The 20709-nt window shown below is 47.8% G+C and overlaps 1 protein-coding gene across 1 annotated transcript in view; it reads right to left on the reverse strand.

Moving 5' to 3' along the window:
• LOC138296886 (solute carrier family 22 member 7-like) overlaps positions 1–20709 on the reverse strand; it is a 198669-nt gene that overhangs the window by 90003 nt on the left and 87957 nt on the right. Inside the window, exons 2-3 of the mRNA XM_069236381.1 lie at positions 18060–18163; positions 14918–15066 (exon numbers count right to left, since the gene is read on the reverse strand). Coding sequence (XP_069092482.1) covers positions 14918–15066; positions 18060–18163 — 253 coding nt within the window. The remainder of the gene's footprint in view (positions 1–14917; positions 15067–18059; positions 18164–20709) is intronic.

Below are 20709 nucleotides of genomic sequence, written 5' to 3' on the forward strand. Positions count from 1 at the left end.
TCACCCCTGCTGCCCTCAGTGAGAAGGCCATTGACCTCCTCAGGTCCCTCACTGTTGGGCAGTCTCCCATTTTGAATGCCATCCAGGGTGTAGAGAGGCAGTTGCAATAAACCAATGCATTCCTGGAGGGCATTCATTCTGTTCAGGTGGCCCTTCACCGATTTTTTCAGACTCTGGCCTCAGCACTGATGGCAGCCATTATCCCCGTCTCGAGCCTCCCCCCTCCCCCCTCCAACTTCCTCAACCCCGACCCAATCCCCTGTACCTCAGCCTATCCCAAGCACACCTACAGACCAACATGCACACACGTCAACACACAAGGGAAGCTCAGGCAAACATAAGCACCACACATCCCACTGGGACTCACGCAAGCATCACACACATGCAGATACACCAACATCCACTGCCTCCACTGTGTCCCCCTCCTCCTCGTCTCCCTCCTCCCTCCCAGTCTCGTCTACACTCACACCTGCATGCAGTACCTCTGCAGCCACTACGTCCCTCTCCAGCACACCCACCACCATACCCCGCTCATGTGCAGTCACCACCCCCACTACCATTCACACGTCCCCTCTGTCCTCTCCCAGTGTGTCTGTGACACCCCCTCCCAAGATACACAAATGCAGGCACACACCCACCCAACAGCCATCCACCTCACCACAGCCTCCAGCGCATGCACCTTCACCCAAAGTCACCAAACGTACACCTCCTACAACCACCACCTCTTCCTCCACTCCCAAACCCCCTCCAGCTACCCATCCCAGTGTGTCCCAAAAACTTTTCCTGTCCACCCTTGACCTCTTTCCCACACCTCCCCCACCCCGTCCATCTCCTAGGTCCCGAACTAGCACCTCAGCCACAACATCTCCGGGACCAGTGGTGCCTGTAGTCACCGGAATCTGGAGTGCACCGGCCACCAGGGCAGCCAGTGTGGCACGGAGCCACAGCACAGACAGTCCCCCACCTGTGAAGCATCAGAAGTTGGCCATTGCCCGGCAGGAGAGGGGGAAGACTCCAGCCACCAAAGCCGCTCCCAGTGGTCCCGTTGGGAGTGTGGAGTCAGCTGCGACACCTTCCAAGGTGGGGAAGGGGCACAAGAAACTCAGCAAGTCTGGGAAGAGCTGCACGGCGGAGAAGACCGCCATCATCCCAGCTGCCCTGGAGGCCACCGCCAGCACCAGCCCAGCTGCCCAGGAGGCCACCGCCAGCACCAGCCCAGCTGCCCAGGAGGCCACCGCCAGCACAAGCCTAGCTGCGCCATGAAGGACCGCCAGCAAAAGGCCCGTTGGGCCATGAAGGACCGCCAACGCCAGCCCCGCTGGGCCATGAAGGACCACCAGCAGCTGAGACCCTGCAATGGAGACCGCCATCTGAGGCACCGCTGAACAGGGCACCGCCATCTGAAGCACCACTGAACAGGGCACCGCCATCTGAAGCACAGCGGAACAGGGCACCGCCATCTGAAGCACCGCTGAACAGGGCACCGCCATCTGAAGCACCGCTAGCCCATGAGCGGCAGGGACACTGACGCAACTGAGTCCGTCACGGAGTGAATGATGCACTCTGGGCACCATGCCCCCTCCAGAACCAGTGGAGACTGCCATCCACTACCTCTGTCCTTAACAGGATGAAGCACTCTGGGCACCATGCCCCCTACAGAACCAGTGGAGACTGTCATCCACTAGTGAGACTGTGGCTTTGCACTCCCAGGATTGAACAGTGGGCAACCCACCCACTGTAGAGACTTGAGAGACTGTGGCTTTACACTCCCCAGGATTGAACAGTGGGCAATTCACCCACTGTAGAGACTTGAGAGACTGTGGCTTTGCACTCCCCAGGATGGAACAGTGGGCAACCCACCCACTGTAGAGACTTGAGAGACTGTGGCTTTGCACTCCCCAGGATTGAACACTGGGCAACCCACCCACTGTAGAGACTTGAGACTGTGGCTTTGCACTCCCCAGGATTGAACAGTGGGCAACCCACCCACTGTAGAGACTTGAGAGACCGTGGCTTTGCACTCCCCAGGATGGAGCAGTGGGCATGTGGCCCCCTCGTGGATTTGGCATCGTGCACTCAAGTGGCTGAGGTGCCCCCCCTTTCCCTCCCCCTGAGGTGACTGTTTTCTTGCTCTCTGATGCCCTTGCAGTGTTCTCTCCGTCATGGTCGGGGATCTTGTGTGGGCCTCGCCCATACCGTGTGGTCCCAGTGTTCCACGGACTATCTTAGTGCACTACCTGGACTATTATGCTTGGTATATATTTTGTACATGGTGTATATATATATTTCTGCCTACTTGTTTTTAATATATTACAATGGCTACATTCATTTTCTATTGTCTTTGCATTCTTCCAGGGGGTTTGGGGGGTGTTACTGTGATGTATAGATTTGCATTTGTGTGTGTTGTAGTAAGTGAGGGTGGGGGTGTTGCGTGTGTGTGTCCCTTTTTTTGCCTCCCCCCTACCCTGTGTCGTAGGTGCAGTACTCACCGTGGTCTTCGCCGCCGGCGTTCGTGCTCCTGGTAGAGGAGCAGGAAGACTATCGCAGGGAGAATTTGGATTTCCGGGTCCATGGTGTCCTCGTTCCTCGTGGGGTGTGTAGAGGTGAGCGTTTTCCCTTCAAAATTCCTGTTTCCGCTGTGTTTTTATCTGCGGTGAATCCGCCCCGGAAAAGGTGGCGGATTGGTAGGTTGTGATACTGTGGGCGGTACATTGTCTTCCGCCTGTCTGTTGGCGGTGACCGCCGCGCTGTTTGTTTGTACCGCCGTGGCGGTCGGAGTGTTAAAGTGGCTGTCTTTGTTGGCGGTTTCCGCCACAGTCGTAATTGCAACTTTTAAACCGCCGGCCTTTTGGCGGTTTTACCACCGCTTTAACACCATCCGCCAGGGTTGTAATGACCACCTAAGTGGGAGCGCACCCTGGCACTAGCCAAGGTGCCCCCACATTCTTCAGGGCAATTTCCCCGGACTTTGTGAGTGTGGGGACACCATTACAAGCGTGAACTACATATAGGTCAATACCTATGTGTATCTTTCCAATGGTAACTCCGAACACGACCATGTAACATGTCTAAGATCATGAAATTGTCCCCCCAAGCCAAATCTGGTATTGGGGTGCCAATCCCATGCATCCCCAGGGCTCCAGCATGGACCCCGGGTACTGCCAAGCTAGCTCTCTGGGGTTTTCTCTGCAGCTACCACTGCTGCCAACCCTCAGACAGGTTTCTGCCCTCCTGGGGTCTGGGCAGCCCAGTCCAAGGAAGGCAAAACAAAGGATTTCCTCTGGGAGAGGGTGTTACACCCTCTCCCTTTGGAAATAGGTGTTAAGGGCTGGGGAGGAGTAGCCTCCCCCAGCCTCTGGAAATGCTTTGAAGGGCACAGATGGTGGCCTCCTGTGTATAAGCCAGTCTACACTGGTTCAGGGAGCCCTCAGCCCCTGCTCTGGCGCAAAACTGGACAAAGGAAAGGGGAGTGACCCCTCCCCTGTCCATCACCACCCCCGGGTTGGTGCCCAGAGCTCCTCCAGTGTGTCCCAGACCTCTGCCATCTTGAATGCAGAGGTGTGAGGGCACAATGGAGACCTCTGAGTGGCCACTGCCAGCAGGTGACGTCAGAGACCCCTCCTGATAGGCTCTTACCTGGTTAGGTAGCCAATCCTCCTCTGAGGGCTATTTAGGGTCTCTTCTGTGGGTTCCTCTTCAGATAACGAATGCAAGACCTCACCAAAGTTCCTCTGCACTTCTCTTTTCGACTTCTGCCAAGGACCAACCGCTCTCTGCTCCAGGACGCCTGCAAAACCGCAACAAAGTAGCAAGAAGACTACCAGCAACATTGTAGCGCCTAATCTTGCCGGCTTTCTCAACTGTTTCCTGGTGGTGCATGCTCTGAGGGCTGTCTGCCTCCATCCTGCACTGGAAACCAAGAAGAAATCTCATGTGGGTCGACGGAATCTTCCCCCTGCTAACGCAGGCACCAAACATCTGCATCACTGGTCCTCTGGGTCCCCTCTCATCTTGATGAACGTGGTCCCTGGAACACAGGATCTGGATCCAAGGGACCCCGACAGTCCAGTGGTCCTTCTGTCCAAATTTGGTGGAGGTAAGTCCTTGCCTCCCCACGCCAGACAGTAATCCTGTGTACTGTGTGATCTGCAGCTGCTAGGGCTTCTGTGCACTTTTGCAAGACTTCCTTCATGCACAGCACAGCACAGGCCCCCATCACTCTATCCTGCATTGCCCAACTCGCTGAGTTGACCTCCGACTTCGTGGGACCCTCTTTTGTTGTGCTGGGATGACCGCCGTGCTCAGATTTCTTGAATGCCTGTTCAAGTGCTTCTGTGGGTGCTGCCTGCTTCTGCGTGGGCACTGTCTATTGCTGAGCGCCCCCTCTGTCTCATACTCCAAGGGGTGACCTCCTGGTCCTTCCCGGGCCCTAGCAGCACCCATTATCTTCAACCATGACTCTTGCAGCTAGCAAGGTTTGTTTGAGGTCTTTCCGCCTGAAAACAACTCTGTATCCTCCAGCACGCTGTGGGACATCTTCTGACCAAAGGAGAAGTTCCTAGCACCTTCCGTTTTTGCAGAATCTCTGGCTACTTCCACCCAGAGGCAGCCCTTTTGCACCTTCATCCGGGGTTTAGTGGGCTCCTGCCCCCCCTGGACACTTGCATGACTCTTGGACTTGGTCCCCTTCCTTTGCAGGTCCTCAGGTCCAGGAATCCGTCTTCAGTGCTTTGCAGTCATTTGTTGTCTTTGCCGAATCCCCTATCTCGACTTTACTGTCTTTCTGGGGTAATAGGGTAACTTTACTCCTACTATTCAGGGTCTTGGGTTGGGGTATCTTGGACACCCTTAGTGTTTTCTTACACTCCCAGTGACCCTCTACACACTACTCTAGGCCTGGGGTCTATTCGTGGTTTGCATTCCACTTTTGGAGTGTATGGTTTGTGTTGCCCCTAGGCCTATTGTCTCCTGTTGCATTCTATTGTGTTCTGCAGTGTTTGCACTACTTTTCTAAGTGTTTCCCTTACCTGATTTTGGTTTGTGTGTATATTTTGTGTATTTTACTTATCCTCTGAGATACTTTTGGCATATTGTCACTAAAATAAAGTACCTTTATTTTTAGTAGCTCTGAATATTGTGTTTCTTATGATATAGTGCTATATGATATAAGTGGTATGGTAGGAGCTTTGCATGTCTCCTAGTTCAGCCTCGGCTGCTCTGCTATAGCTACCTCTATCAGCCTAAGCTGCTAGAACACTACTAATCTACTAATAAGGGATAACTGGACCTTGCACAAGGTGTAAGTACCATCAGGTACCCACTATAAGCCAGGCCGGCCTCTTACATATGTCCCTGACATGGTGTGTCAGATAGTAGTGGCCTGCTGCATGCTGCACAACTTGGCTCTGAGGAAAGCTATTCTACTACTCGGTGAGGTGGATGCTGTCCTACCACCACTGCCACCTCAGAGGATGAATGAGGGTGATGGGGAAGAGTAGAAGGAAGATATCAACTCCAGGACCCAGCTAATCTGGCTATACTTCCAGTTACTCTCAGGTAGTGTTTTATGTTACCAATGGGTTTACTGCATTGTTTCAGGGTGACTTATGTGCAAAGTGCTGTGGTGTCCCTTACCAGTGATGTGTAGCCTTCATGTGTGAAGAAGGAGATTCGAGTTAGAGCATAGGAATGTACAGTGTGACATACTTCAAACACTGCAGTCTGATAGACCCCCTCATGCAATAAAACAGCATTATGTTGGAAACTGGCTACTATATTCACATTTACATTTGTTTGCTCATATTAATGAAGGACAGATATTTTGAGTGCACAGGTGTAGTCCATGAGTGATGGGACAGTGTAAGGGAGTGGGCAATGGTGAACAATATTCTCAGGTGCATTTCCACAGCTGTTGGTTACACAGGGACATAGTCCATGGGGCCATTGGAAGATGGTGAAATGGAAGTGGCATGTTGACAAGGTAGCTCAGTGGGACACAAGGGAGATAGTTCAGAGCAGAGTCACTTCCTGGCGGTGGGCTTGGTCTTGGCTAGTCTTTCACAGGGATGTCTGGGTCTGAGGGCACGTTTGCAAGGGGGAAGCTGCGCTGCAGCGGAAGGGGTGCTGGTGTCCTGTGAGTCCTCTGGCAGTGCCACCAGTCTACTAGCAGTCCACTAGCAGCTGCAGATGTGGATGCCAGGGCATTGTCCCGGCTAGTGGAAGGGGCCTGCAGGTGGGTAGAGGACTCAGACTGGCTGTTGTACTGCCAATGCAGCACCCCTGCAATGGTAGACATGGTAGCACTGGGCTGTTTCCATTGCTCCATGGTATCGTGATGGTGTGCTACCTGCAGCCTCTGATTCTCCTCCAGCATGGCCAGGATCTGGCCCATCCTGTCCTGGGAATGGTGGTATGCTCCCAGGACCTCATCAATGGCCTCCCGGGCATCAGCATCCCTCCTTGGGCCACCACCCTGATCCACTGCTCTCGACCCAATAGCCCTAGCCCCCTGTATCTGTGTCCCCTGCACAGTTCTGGCAGTCCCACTTGCACTGGGCCCTTCATCATCCTGCCTGGTGGTGGGTGGAGACTCAGGACTCTGTACTTGTGGGCAGCCGGTCCGTGGCCTGGAGACACTGGTGTGGGGGCATTGGGTCAGAGCTGGTGGTGGTGGATGAGTGGTAGGGGTGTCAGTGGTGTCCTGGGTGGGGCTACTGGAGGGTGAGTGTCCAGGGTTAAGGGGTGGGCCAGGGATCTCCTCTGTGTTCAGACATCCCTCTCCTGAGTGGGGCCTTCATCTTCAGGTGGAGTACTGGCAATCCTTGACGTCTCCATCCGAGTGGTATGGGTGGTGGTGCCTATGTGTGTGAGAAAAGAGATGTGGGTATCCTGCACTTTCTTGTCCCTTGCAGCACTGCTTAGGAGTTATTGGTGATCCCATTCCCATGTGGTAGCATGCAGGGTCCCTTGGTGTTTTTTTGGATGCATTTGGTTAGGGGGGAGTGGTACATTCTGGGTGTTGTGGTGCTCCTGCCATTTCATGCATGGTGTAGGAGGCTGGCCTGGCTTGTAGTGGGTACCAGAGGTACTTACACCTTGTGCCAGGTCCAGTTATCCCTTATTAGTGTAGATGAGGTGTTTCTAGCAGCTTAGGCTGATAGAAGGTAGCTATAGCAGAGCAGCTTAGGCTGAACTAGGAGACATGCAAAGCTCCTACTATACCAGTGGTGTCATATGCACAATACCATAAGAAAACACAAGACACAGATATACTAAAAATAAAGGTACTTTATTTTTGTGACAATATGCCAGAAGTATCTCAGTGAGTACCCTCAGCATGAGGATGCCAAATATACACAATATATATGTACACAATACTAAAAATATGCAGTAATAGCAAAAGGAAGTAATGCAAGCAATGTAAAGTTACAATAGATTGCAATAGGAGCACATAGGTATAGGGGCAACACAAACCATATACTCCAAAAGTGGAATGCGAACCACGAATGGACCCCAAACCTATGTGAGCTTGTAGAGGGTCGCTGGGGCTGTAAGAAAACAGTGAGGGTTAGAAAAATAGCCCACCCCAAGACCCTGTAAGGTAGGTGTAAAATGCACCTACAACCCCTAGAGAGCACAGAAGTCTTGATAGGGGGATTCTGCAAGGAAAATGAACACCAGCAATGCAACAACAGTGGATTTCTGGACCTGAGTACCTGTAAGACAAGGGGACCAACTCCAAGAGTCGCGACAGTGTTGAGAGTGGGCAGGAGCCCAGGAAATGCCAGCTGAGGGTGCAAGGAAGCTGCCACCTGTTGGAAGAAGCTTGCTGTTCTGCAAGAACGAAGAGGACTAGGAACTTCCCCTTTGGAGGATGGATGTCCCACGTCGTGAAGAAGCTTGCAGAGGTGTTCCCATGCAGAAAGACCGCAAACAAGCCTTGCTAGGTGCAAGGGTCGCGGTTAGGGTTTTTGGATGCTGCTGTGGCCCAGGAGGGACCAGGATGTCGCCACTTGGATGAGGAGACAGAGGGGGCACCAGCAAGTCAGTGAGCCCTCACAGAAGCAGGCAGCACCCGCAGAAGTACCGGAACAGGCACTTAGAAGAGGAGTGAACCGGAGTCCACCCGAAGTCAGAAAAGGGAATCCTACGACGCCGGAGGATAACTCAGAAGGTTGTGCACTGCAGGTTAGAGTGTCGGGGACCCAGGCTTTGCTGTGCACGAAGGAAATCCTGGAAGAGCGCACAGGAGCCGGAGCAGCTGCAAATCATGTGGTACCCAGCAATGCAGTCTAGCGTGGGGAGGCAAGGACTTACCTCCACCAAACTTGGACTGAAGAGTCACTGGACCGTGGGAGTCACTTGGACAGAGTTGTTGAGTTCCAGGGACCACGCTCGTTGTGCTGAGAGGGGACCCAGAGGACCGGTGATGCAGTGTTTTTTTGCCTGCGGTTGCAGGGGGAAGATTCCGTCGACCCACAGGAGATTTCTTCAGAGTTCCTGGTGCAAGAAGGAGGCAGGCTACCCCCAGAGCATGCACCACCGGCAAACAGGCGAGAAAGCCGGCAGGATGAAGCGATACAAGGTTGCAGTAGTCGTCTTTGCTACTTTGTTGCGGTTTTGCAGGCGTCCTGAGCAGTCAGTGGTCGATCCTTTGGCAGAAGGTGAAGAGGGAGATGCAGAGGAACTCTGATGAGCTCTTGCATTCGGTATCTGAAGAATTCCCCAAAGCAGAGACCCTAAATAGCCAGAAAAGGAGGTTTGGCTACCTAGGAAGGAGGATTGGCTACTAAGAGAGGTAAGAGCCTATCAGAAGGAGTCTCTGACGTCACCTGCTGGCACTGGCCACTCAGAGCAGTCCAGTGTGCCAGCAACACCTCTGTTTCCAAGATGGCAGAGGTCTGGGGCACACTGGAGGAGCTCTGGGCACCTCCCCTGGGAGGTGCAGGTCAGGGGAGTGGTCACTCCCCTTTCCTTTGTCCAGTTTTGCGTCAGAGCAGGGCTGGGGGATCCCTGAACCGGTGTAGACTGGCTTATGCAGAGATGGGCCCATCAAAGCATTTCCAGAGGCTGGGGGAGGCTACTCCTCCCCAGCCGTCACACCTATTTCCAAAGGGAGAGGGTGTAACACCCTCTCTCAGAGGAAATCCTTTGTTCTGCCTTCCTGGGTCAGGGCTGCCTGGACCCCAGGGGGGCAGAAACCTGTCTGAGGGGTTGGCAGCAGCAGCAGCTGCAGTGCCAACCCTGAAAAGGCAGTTTGGCAGTACCCTGGTTCTGTGCTAGAGACCCGGGGGATCATGGAATTGTCCCCCCAATGCCAGAATGGCATTGGGGTGACAATTCCATGATCTTAGACATGTTACATGGCCATGTTCGGAGTTACCATTGTGACGCTGTACATAGGTAGTGACCTATGTACAGTGCACGCGTGTAATGGTGTCCCCGCACTCACAAAGTCCGAGGAATTTGCCCTAAACAATGTGGGGGCACCTTGGCTAGTGCCAGGGTGCCCACACACTAAGTAACTTTGCACCCAACCTTCACCAGGTGAAGGTTAGACATATAGGTGACTTATAAGTTACTTAAGTGCAGTGGTAAATGGCTGTGAAATAACGTGAACGTTATTTCACTCAGGCTGCACTGGCAGGCCTGTGTAAGAATTGTCAGATTTCCCTATGGGTGGCAAAAGAAATGCTGTAGCCCATAGGGATCTCCTGGAACCCCAATACCCTGGGTACCTCAGTACCATATACTAGAGAATTATATGGGTGTTCCATTATACCAATGTGAATTGGTGAAATTGGTCACTAGCCTGTTAGTGACAATTTGGAAAGCAGAGAGAGCATAACCACTGAGGTTCTGGTTAGCAGAGCCTCAGTGAGACAGTTAGGCATCACACAGGGAACACATACATATAGGCCACAACCTTATGAGCACTGGGGTCCTGGCTAGCAGGGTCCCAGTGACACATAACAAACATACTGACAACATAGGGTTTTCACTATGAACACTGGGCCCTGGCTAGCAGGATCCCAGTGAGACAGTGAAAACACCCTGACATATACTCACAAACAGGCCAAAAGTGGGGGTAACAAGGCTAGAAAGAGGCTACTTTCTCACACATGGGTCGGTAACTATGCACAGGGGGCTGGATAGTGATGTTGTATGGGGGTTGTGGGCATGCAGGGGACATGGGTAGGAGTGTGTGGGCGTTGTGGGCTGGATAGGGGATGGTGGAATAGTGACAGTGAGAGGGATGGGGTGATACATGCATTGCAGGTGTAGTTGACTTACCCAAGTCCAGTCCTCCAGGGAGTCCAGTGAGGCCCTCCGGGTGCAGAATAGCCATGACCCTCTCCTCCCAGTCGGTGTATTCGGGGGGAGGAGGTGGGGGCACCGCCAGTCTTCTGTATGGCAATGTTGTGTCGTGATGCCATGGACCGCACTTTCCCCCGCAGGTCGTTCCATCTCTTCCTGATGTCAACCCTTGTGCGTGGATGGATTCCTACTGCATTGACCTTGTTGACAATCCTCTGCCATAGCTCCATCTTCTTTACCAAGGGTGTCTGCTGCACCTGTGCCCCAAATAGCTGCAGCTTGACCCTGAATATTTCATCCACCATGGTCCTCAGCTCCCTGTCAGTGAAGCGGGGGTGCTTAGGGGGTGCCATGGTGTGTGTTGTGGGTGGTGTGTTGTGTGTGTGACTTGTGTGGTGGTTGTTTGTATGTGTGTTGTGGTGTGGTTTTCTGTGGTGCTGTTGGCGTTGCAAAGGATTGTGGGTTGTGTATGAGTATGTTTTATAGTGGTGTGGATGTGTTTCAGCTGTGTGTGTCAACATCAGGACAATGCTTGCTCTACGGGCGACATAAATGCAAAATCCAGTCCTTATGCAAGGTCATAATTCATGCATTGTGTTTCTATGCAGTATGTTAACCTTTTGCATTGCAGAATTTTTACCTTGAAAAGTCATTAATGCTGTTTGTAATATATTGTTCATTTGCTGTTTGTAATACATTGTTCTTTTGCAAAGGCTTGTTTGCAGGACTATAGGGTGTGGTCCTTATTCTAAGACTTTCTAGAAGCCTTTCCTGCAGCATGGTTGGGTGTGGCTCGTGGGCGGGGCTTACCTCTATGTAAGGGAGCCAGCCCAGCTCCACGTGCTCACTATTCAGAGGTCCTGGTGCAGAGCCGTAGCAGTTTCCTGAGCTCCAGTCCCGGAGGCCTACCAAGATATTTCCAGGCCTGCCCTCTTAATCTTGATAATCCTTGAGCAGGGCGGTAAGGCGGAGGTCGGGTTAGGCCCCCAACCCCCGCGATTCATTCCTGGCATTTAACCCTTGGCATTCAGATCAGCAGTGTGCACGATCATTTCATGGAATTTGCATTGTGATGTTCGAATTGGTAACAGTGTGTGCGATTCATTCCTGGCATTTAACGCTTGACATTCAGATCAGCAGTGTGCGCGATCATTTCATGGCATTTACATCGTGATGTTCGAACCGGCAACAGTGTGCGCGATTCATTTCTAGCATTTAACCCTTGGCATTCAGATCGGCAGTGTGCGAGATCATTTCATGACATTTGCATTGTGATGTTCGAATCGGCAACAGTGTGCGCGATTCATGTGTGGCATTGAACTCTAGGCATTCAGCTCGGCAGTGTGCGCGATCAGTTCGTGGCTATTGTACCGTGATGTTCGAATCGGTAGCAGTGTGCGCGATTCATTCCTGGCATTAACCTTTTGACTTTCAGAGATCGCGATCTCTTCATGGCATTAAAAACCTTGGAGTGCTGTGTTGAGTGTGATGCACATTTGTCCCTGAGCCTTTGAGTATTGGAACCCTTATTAAGAGTGCGACATTTCTTGTGCTTATAAGTTTATAGTACAGTTTCCTGTTATACAGAGAATAGCCAAGTAGCCTTTAGACCTTTGTGATAATTCAATGACTATTCTAGAACTATTTTTGGAGAGCGTTTATTGTTCTGATTATGACAGGTTAATCCTGAAACGTTCAAGTGAAAATTGCATAAGCTTTTATTGATTTCCAGGTATCTAGATTCTTGAGGTCTAAAGTCTAGTTCTAGGCCTTTCATGATTACAGCATAAGTGTTATTAGAATCAAAGCCTATTGAAAGTCACCATGAATATTTTTGATGTGTGTTGTTTAACTCTTGCTTCCTACAGGTCTCCTTCCTCGCTGTTCCCTACCCGTAACCCATTCCCCGCTGGGCTATTCTGTAACTCTGTGCTATGAAAGCTTTTGGAGTATGGAACTGCTGAGAGGTGGACATATTGGAAACATGCGCAGGCCCTGAGGATCTGGTCTCCCTGACAGTGTGGTTTCCAGATTTGCCGATGTGTGCTTCTGTTGTTGGCGGTACCCATTTCAGAGCGCGACGTTCATTACCGCCAATGGCCGTTCGACATCCACTGTCTGCCACGCTGATTTGTGCATCATTATTTGGTGGGTTTGTAGGGATGGCAGTGACGGGGTGCTGTGTCCTGCCTTTCCACCGTCGTTGGCCCTGGCAGTGATTGGAGGTTGTCAATTTTTGGGGGGTCTGTGTATTTGACATCATTATTCGGCGGTGTGCAGTCCACCGCCACTGGTGTTCTTTTCTTCACCGTCAGCACGGCGGTCGGCGGTGATTACAGCCAAGTTCTTAATGAGGGCCTTAGTCTGTCATGTCTGGTTGTGAGCTGATGTTGCTGTATATGGAGGTGATTTTGTTGCTGAAGAATTGAGAGAGATTGTTGCAGAGGTCCTCTGGAGGGTGGTTGAGTTGGTGATGGCCAAAGGGGAGGTAAAATCTTTCACAATGATGAAGATTTCTGTTTCTGTTTGAGTGTGCATCAATGAAGTCTGCCACAGTGGTAGGTTTAGTGGTTCAGATCAGTTGGTGGTATACTCTCAGAACATATTTAAATGTGCTCCTGTCTGTGTCAGCAGTAACAGATGTGCTTGGTGAGTACTTTGGACAGCAGATACTCCAGGTGACTCTGGATGACTCACAGTGCTCCAGCATAGGCTGGGTCAGAGCACTGAGTCATGGAAGGTGGTATACTCTCTTCTGCGTTTTGTAGGACATCAGTGATCTCGTTGTCTCCTGTAAGGGTGAATGAAAGACACAGCTATTCACCCCCTAGGGCCTGAAAAAGGGCATCACCTCTAGCTTTAAAGGAATTTTAGAAGGGTCATTGGCTGCAGTTTGGTACACTGAACAAATCATGAAATCCTGCCTTAAGAGGCTGTGCAGAGTGTGTATTAGACACACTAAAGGAGTCCGAAAAGTGCATGCAAAAGTTGTAAAATGACAACAGAAAACATCTGTACAGTTGATAACTTGTTCTAAGAAGCTGTGTAGTGATGCCATTCTGCAAACTGGAAATATCAGGTAAATACTTAAGAGGTTGTTTAAATGAAAAGATAAGGTTAATTCAATAAAAAGAAACTGGTATTGAGGTAAGTGCAGTGGACAATAGGTAGCCTGTAAAGGAAGGCAAACGTGATGAACAGTGATTGAGAGGAAATGTTGCAGGGTATTTCAATGGGCATTTAAGGTGTGGTAGCAATTGCAATGTTATGTTAGGAGTGCTGGAAATTTGGGAAAGGGTAACACATTACAAGGCAGTGTAGAGAATTTTAAATGCAGATGTTTGCTTTCACCCCTGAGGAGTGAAAGTGAGTGGATGGATTAAGAGTATGCACTGTATGTTGTTGGTGAGAATGGTGAAAAGAAGAAAAGACTGAGTGGTATATTTAGCATTGCTGGGTATATATGCAATAATGGAGGATCCAGGCTCATGTTCTGAGTAATACATTCAAAATAAGTGGCCAGAAGTACTGTAGCACCCAAGAGATACCAATTAGATAGCTTTAAGGTAGAAACAATGGGTATTTTAAAAACGTCAGTAAAAGATTACATTTAAAGAGTGTAGGACATAAATAAATATTCATGTTGCCAAAGGTAAGTGAACCAAGTAAAATGTAAAACAGTATTGGAATTAGTTTTGAGATAAGACAAAAACAAAGATAGCTTGGAGCCTTTTAAGCGTACATATATTGAATACAAATAAATAAACAAATGCTGTGCCAATACGTAAATAACTGGACTATTCCTGGGATAGTGAGGTAGGAGATGCAGAGGATATTTAAAGAGATGGGATCAGAGGGAGGTGATAGAAACTATGGAGGCCTCAGATCAGCTTTCACCTGTGGCAATCTCTACAAAAGTGAAGGACCAGTTGAGATTTTGTGTTGACTAAAGAAAATGTCATCAGTTTATTGTTATGGTCATTCTTCTGCTGCCATAATAAATTAAATGGTATTATTTAGCAATGTTTACTTATTAGACAGTCATGCGTAACATTGGGCTTTTGTACTTATGCCATTAAATTTTGTCTTCTAGAGGCTTTTTTTCATGACCTAAACAAAATCATGCATACTCTCCCTCATAGTAGGTTGATCATTTATTAAAGAAGATGAAACCTATCTTGGGTATATCCCCGTTACCTATGTGCTGGAATAAGGAAAAAAACAAGGAGTTGATATTTGATTACATATCACTAATATGACGGCTACAACTCAAACTTCCTCGTACCAGTCGTATAACCCACCAAAGTTCCTATTTTTTATTTTCATAAATGCTCTGATAATGAAAACATGATGTGTTGTGTTGGTGAGGGTGGGCTTGGGGTGTGTCATCTTATAGGTACATCCATTATGAGGAAGGAGCCCATCCAACACTTGCCATTTAGCTCCAAGGCTTCTGATACGGTAAACATTGGGATGCATGTCTCAGAAGTTCGACTCACTTCAGTTACATAAAGATTTAAAAATGACGAACATTGAATTGGAGTAATGCCATTACTTGGATGAGAGCACAAAATTCTGCAGGTAATGAACATTTACTAACCTAAAGCGATCATGGAAACTCCAGACAAAAAGACTCCAGAAAGAGACCGAAAAACTATGAGCATGGGGTAATTGATAGAAGCTGCGGCCACCATCCCGAAAACTAATACAAACACAAAGGACACCAAAAGCATTGTTCGTCGGCCGTATCTGTGTAGAAACACATGAAAAGAAGCAGTTTGTTACTTGCAGCATAATCCCAAAGCAGTCTATGTGCAGTGAGTTTTGTGCTCTTAATGTTTTGAGTGAGGATGGAGTGGAGAGTGAGGACTCAGCACATTCATGCAGTAATTACCAGAATAACTGGCATTGCAATCAGTCACTAATGAATGATATTTCTGAATGTTTAGCTATCTATTTATTTAATGTTCTATAAAGCACTACTTGTTACATTGGCCTCTTCTCAAGGTTGGAAAAGACAGAAAAAGAAACAAACTCTGAGACATTCAGAATACATTAGGGGATTATTTAGAGTTCAGCGGACAGGGAATACCACAACTAACACTTCGGAGTACCAATTCTACCAAACTGATGGACCACCAGCTCTATTTAGTCGGGCAGACATCCTGCTGGATCTGCTGGTGCAAACTTCACATCAATGGCCTGGCTGTCAGAACCTCAGACAATCGGCCCTGTTTACAGAGGGCTGTCTGAAGTATCCTCGCAATCCAAAAGATTAAAAATAAAAATAATACGTATCTACCCTGGGGGATAATTCTCAGGGTGTCAGGGTCATTCTTTTTTTATTTTGTAGAAAAAACTCCCACTTTGGAAGTTTTTTTCTGGGATATCCAATAGATTGTTGCGCGGCTGCACGAAACTTGGTGGTCGATCAGCAAACTATCAGTACCTTCAGAGGAGCTGCCGTGATGGTGGCTCCACTAAAGGCACAAATATCTCCATCAGGTAGACAGAGATCTATAAGTATGGCAGGCCCTGACTGAGCTCTTAGCACATCCTGACAGATTTTAAATAACCTTCCAAGATTCCAGTGAGAAGGGTAGTGTGTATTTAGAGGTTGAAAACTTCAGTTGCTTCAGTGGGGTTCAAATGAGTCCAAATGCCGTTTGTTCCTAACACTTCTCCTATAGCCTTACTCATGCATAGAGACCATACAGCAGATAAAAACCAATAACTAGCATGATTGATAGACTCAGGGATCAATAATTGTAAATACAATGCCAAACTTTATGACAATTACGGCTGGACCAGGTCCCCTTACACAGAGTTGGATTCCCTGTTACAAAGTTTTCATAATACAAAATATATGCCATGATAACATACAATATAGACTTTACACTTTTTTCATCAGATTCAAGTCACCTACACCACCTTCTCCTCTGTAACTCCTACTATTAATGATTCAGAATAATTAATGCTCCCTAGTTCTTTTGGCACCTTGCTAATGTAATATTTTGCAGAATTACACTTCCAACTTATTCGAACTACAGCTATGTGACATCATTACATTGTTGTCAAATACAAAAAATCCCAGATGTAAATACAAATGTTTATGGCATCATAGGAAGACCTCATGGTATGTCCACTCCTGGGGATCCTGAACAGAATACCATACATCACATGATTGCGCCATGGCCAAAGGACTAGGTGTCTGTCACACAGATGCCTTACAAACCTCACAAACACATCAGTCAAGATGTATCAAATGAACATCACAGCCGTTCAGAGCACAGGTTGTCTCCACACATGCTGCAATGCTATGTGATATCTGGATACACTTTACACCCATGACTGTTGATGCCATTTCTAGACCCATCAATATTACAGGAGGAAAGATACAACAGAGGGGAGCACAAGCAGCTCCAGGCCAGGTTTGACCTACTCATCACTGAGGTGTAGCTTGAGTCCAATGGCACAGTGAGCACAGGACCCACATGTGCGCATAACCTTTCCAGTTAGGGCATCTACTCTAAAAACAAAGTGATGAAATGAATGCCTGAATGTATCTCAGTCACTGGCAATAGCTCTGGGCTGCTTCCCAGACCATTATTTTTCACCCACTGTGCCATTCGATGGTTACTCAAAGCAGTTATCAAAATGATCATTTCATCATTTCATCAAAAGTTGCAAACCACTCACCTATACACAAGACACTGAGAATTTCAGTGCCTTGGCAAAAAAAGTGAATGTTTGTATCGAAGTCTACACAGGAGAGCAGACTTCCATCCAAGAATTTCCATTTGCAAGACGCCACTTCATGATGACAGTGACGCGTTCTGAGTGTAATATCAATGAGTGCATCATTGGTCCATGCGATCACTGTGCAGACCTCCTGTTATCTGCCCTTTAACTGCCCTATTTCTTTGTGACTCACAAGAGATCACAACTTGTGCAGTAAATTTTGTACTGGAATTAAGAATTACAAAGCACTTTTGTGGACTGCAAAGTCACATTTAGCATTCTAAAAGTTGATTGCGCTGGCTTTGAAAATGAAAAATCTTTTATGAATCAGGTCCCTTATTTAGCAAATAAAAATGTTATTGAACTAGATTTTGTAATGACTTTGTGGCACAACTGTAGTTTGAAGGGCATTACATCTTCATGGGTCCTACTAGAAAGCAGACTTCAAAGGAAAAATAGTCTTCAAAGTAATATATGTAAATTGTTACAAATATTTGTTGTTGTAACTAGTTTTGTAGTGTGCCATTTTTTCAGCCTTGAGTCACTCATAGCTTTTGACTCTTCTCTCATTTGATTCAATGAGGATGAGTAAGAACAGTTCTAGGACATTAGGCCCTCCCACAATCTACCTTAGACTGATCTTAAATCAACAAATCAATGACCCCCCAAAATCAATAGTGTATTATTACTCACTGACCCTCTACTGCCTGAACTGTCTGGTAGTGGCCAACGCCTGTAGAACAACTTTCTGTTGAGTTCCCTTAAACAGTCATCTATCCATTTTCCATCGATCACCAAGCTGTCAACTCCTAAGCTGCTGTCTACTGAGATCTTAGCCACCCAGACACTGAGTTTGTGATGGAAGAGAGTCAGGAGTACTTCGTTAAATTGAAAGTACTTTGCACAACACCTATCTCAAAGTGAGTGGAAAGCAATATGGATCAGCTATTTAGGAACGTACATACACACATCATAGAAACAATGGATACATCCTACTGTACCTATCGGACAAGTAACCAATCAAAATGGCACCCACAGTGACCCCGATGAAGAAGAAGGTGGAAGACGCCTTATTAAGCCATTTCTGCTCACACACGAGGTCCCACTGAAAGAGAAAGGCAGAGGCCAGTGTTAGAGTCACAGATTACAGAGCAGGAGTCCTCATTCCCTGTTAGTTCCATGTGCACTTCGAAGGACCCCTTACTCCATGCGTACATGCCAGCTTTAAATCATGTATACGGTATCCCAAAAATGTACAAACATAGATTCCAAGAACAAACTTAAGTTGAAAGATAGTTAAAGTTGACTAATATGTTAATATGTTCCCTGTTGTACTCTCAGGTCACCAGATAGATTAGGGCATGAAGTCAAGACACATGGAAAAGATGGAGAATGGGCTAATGGAGAAGAGGCACCAGCACTACAACTCCCATAATCAAAACTGCATTCCCAACCTCATGTGCACCTCCGGAGTGTTAGTGGCAGAAAGTATATAAGACCTTACAAGTACAGGGTTACGTCAACTGGCAACGTCCTGATACTCGATATAGTTTGTACTTCACTATTCCACTCCTTCACCTTTATTGTTATCTGTGTATTCAGCTTCCTTGGTCCACAAGTGCTTACCTGTACCCTTAATTGTGATCTTTGTATGTCAGTTATCTTTTCTCTACAAGCCACCTTCATACCTAGAGCTGAAGTGATGTTCCATCCTTGTTCAGTTACTAAGAGACACTCCTAGTATGCCAGGAGACTACTTACCTCTACCACTTGCACATGATGGATCCCTGGTCAAGGCTCACAAGTAATCAGAGGCCTTTTTTGTGTTTCATCTAGCCTGGATATCTGACAACCAACTTCCAGCAGCTTATCCCTCCTTTTTTCTCCTTATCCCCTTTTTCCTAATTCTGGGACCTCCTTACCAGCTATGTTGCTCTACTAGAAAGGCAGATGGACTCAAAAGGGGGAGAATGAAGATTGGCCTTTATTTCCACATAACGGAGCTCTGAGGTTGTCAAAAGCACTAAATCAATTTTGCTCCACCGGCAGAGTGGGTGGAATTTTGATCCCTTTGCATAACGCTTATAATGTGGAGTTCTGGCCAAATTCCGCCAACTGCCAGGTGGCAGAGTATTTCTTGTGCATGGCTAGCCAATGGTAAGTTGGTGAGTGGGAGAAAGAATTGGTGTCCCATAGTGTGATCTTTTGGGTCCTAAGGGAGCACCCAGCGAGATTTTCTCACCGCAAACAGTTGTGGGTAGTCGTGACTGTTCATGGTGAGAAAACTGCAGCTCAAGTAAAAAATCTACTCGAGCAGCAGAAAAATTTACTTGAGCAACAGCGTCCTTTTGGTAAGCCATGCGTTACCATTCTCTCCGATTTTTCAGTGAAGAATGAGCTCCCAGCGCTAAAAATCTGCGTGAGCAGCACAAAATGTTGCTTCCTCCCTGCTCGCCGAACTCCACTGAATCTCACAGAGGTTTCATGTAACTCCGTGAAATTTTGCAGAGTGAAACTCCAAGAATTCCACCCACCCCTACCCAATTCACCCTTCCAACATACACTACAGTACACAATGCACAATATCATCAATTACATCATGAGTCCACACATCCAATATTACACATTAAAAGCACCACAATATAAGAACCCACCATACGTTACGTTATGTTAAAGATTTTGCACCTCTGCATACTCAACCCCGAAGAGTTACCCTGGCGCAACAGGCCATTCAACAGTAACCATGAATGGGGAGAAGTGAAAAAAAGCAATGGGACATTAACAACAAGGTTTTGAGTAATTTCCTAAAGGCAGATGGACTTGCAGTGAGAAATAAATTGAAAGGAAGAGTGTTCCAATAGTGAGGTGCCAGATAGGAAAAAGAGTGCCACTCCCCACATTCTGGCCAAATGGACATAGCGAGTTTGAACTAAGGCCTAATTTACTGATCAAAGGGTCGTAGATGGCCTATAGAAAGTCACTCGACTTGCAAGGTATGAGTGGCCTGAAAAGTAAAGAGCACTATGGGCATGCACCATGGGCATGGCAAAGAAGTTAAAAAATTGCATGCTTGTGAACTGGCACTCAGTGCCACCACCTTAAAACTATGGTGGACTGTCGCAGGACTCTCATCATGGAGACAAGACTGCTAGTTTCAGGAGGCAGCTCCACCATGCAGAGAGACCAAGTCTATCCCACACTGTCTGGTAGCTGTCAGCCTCACCCTTTCAACTAGCTAGCAGCACCTCACCCAAACCTATAAGTAAAGTTGATTTGTGGCAGCCTGACTCATGACACTTGGGACTACTCAGGAAGGTCATGGTAGAATAGATCTTACTCCTTTCTCTCAGTTACACAAGTCTCATACATGCAAAGGCACAACGAAAAAGGATTTGATTCAATACATGAATTCAAGAAACTGCATTCTATCTAACGAGGCATGAATTGTAATTATTAGAAAGATGAAACACAGCACAATTATCATTGTGACCAAGAACACGAAACAGATAAAATGTCCCAACATCCTTTCACTCTAGTGCCTATCTAATCCCTATCTGCACTACTAAATCTACAGGAGAGCATTAGTAGTGATAACCGTGGTCTGCCAGTACTAGTTTCTGCAAGGAAGCCCCATCCTCATCCTTGAATAAT

This window comes from Pleurodeles waltl, chromosome 5 (genome assembly GCF_031143425.1).
Source record: "Pleurodeles waltl isolate 20211129_DDA chromosome 5, aPleWal1.hap1.20221129, whole genome shotgun sequence".
Taxonomy (NCBI): Eukaryota; Metazoa; Chordata; class Amphibia; order Caudata; family Salamandridae; genus Pleurodeles; species Pleurodeles waltl.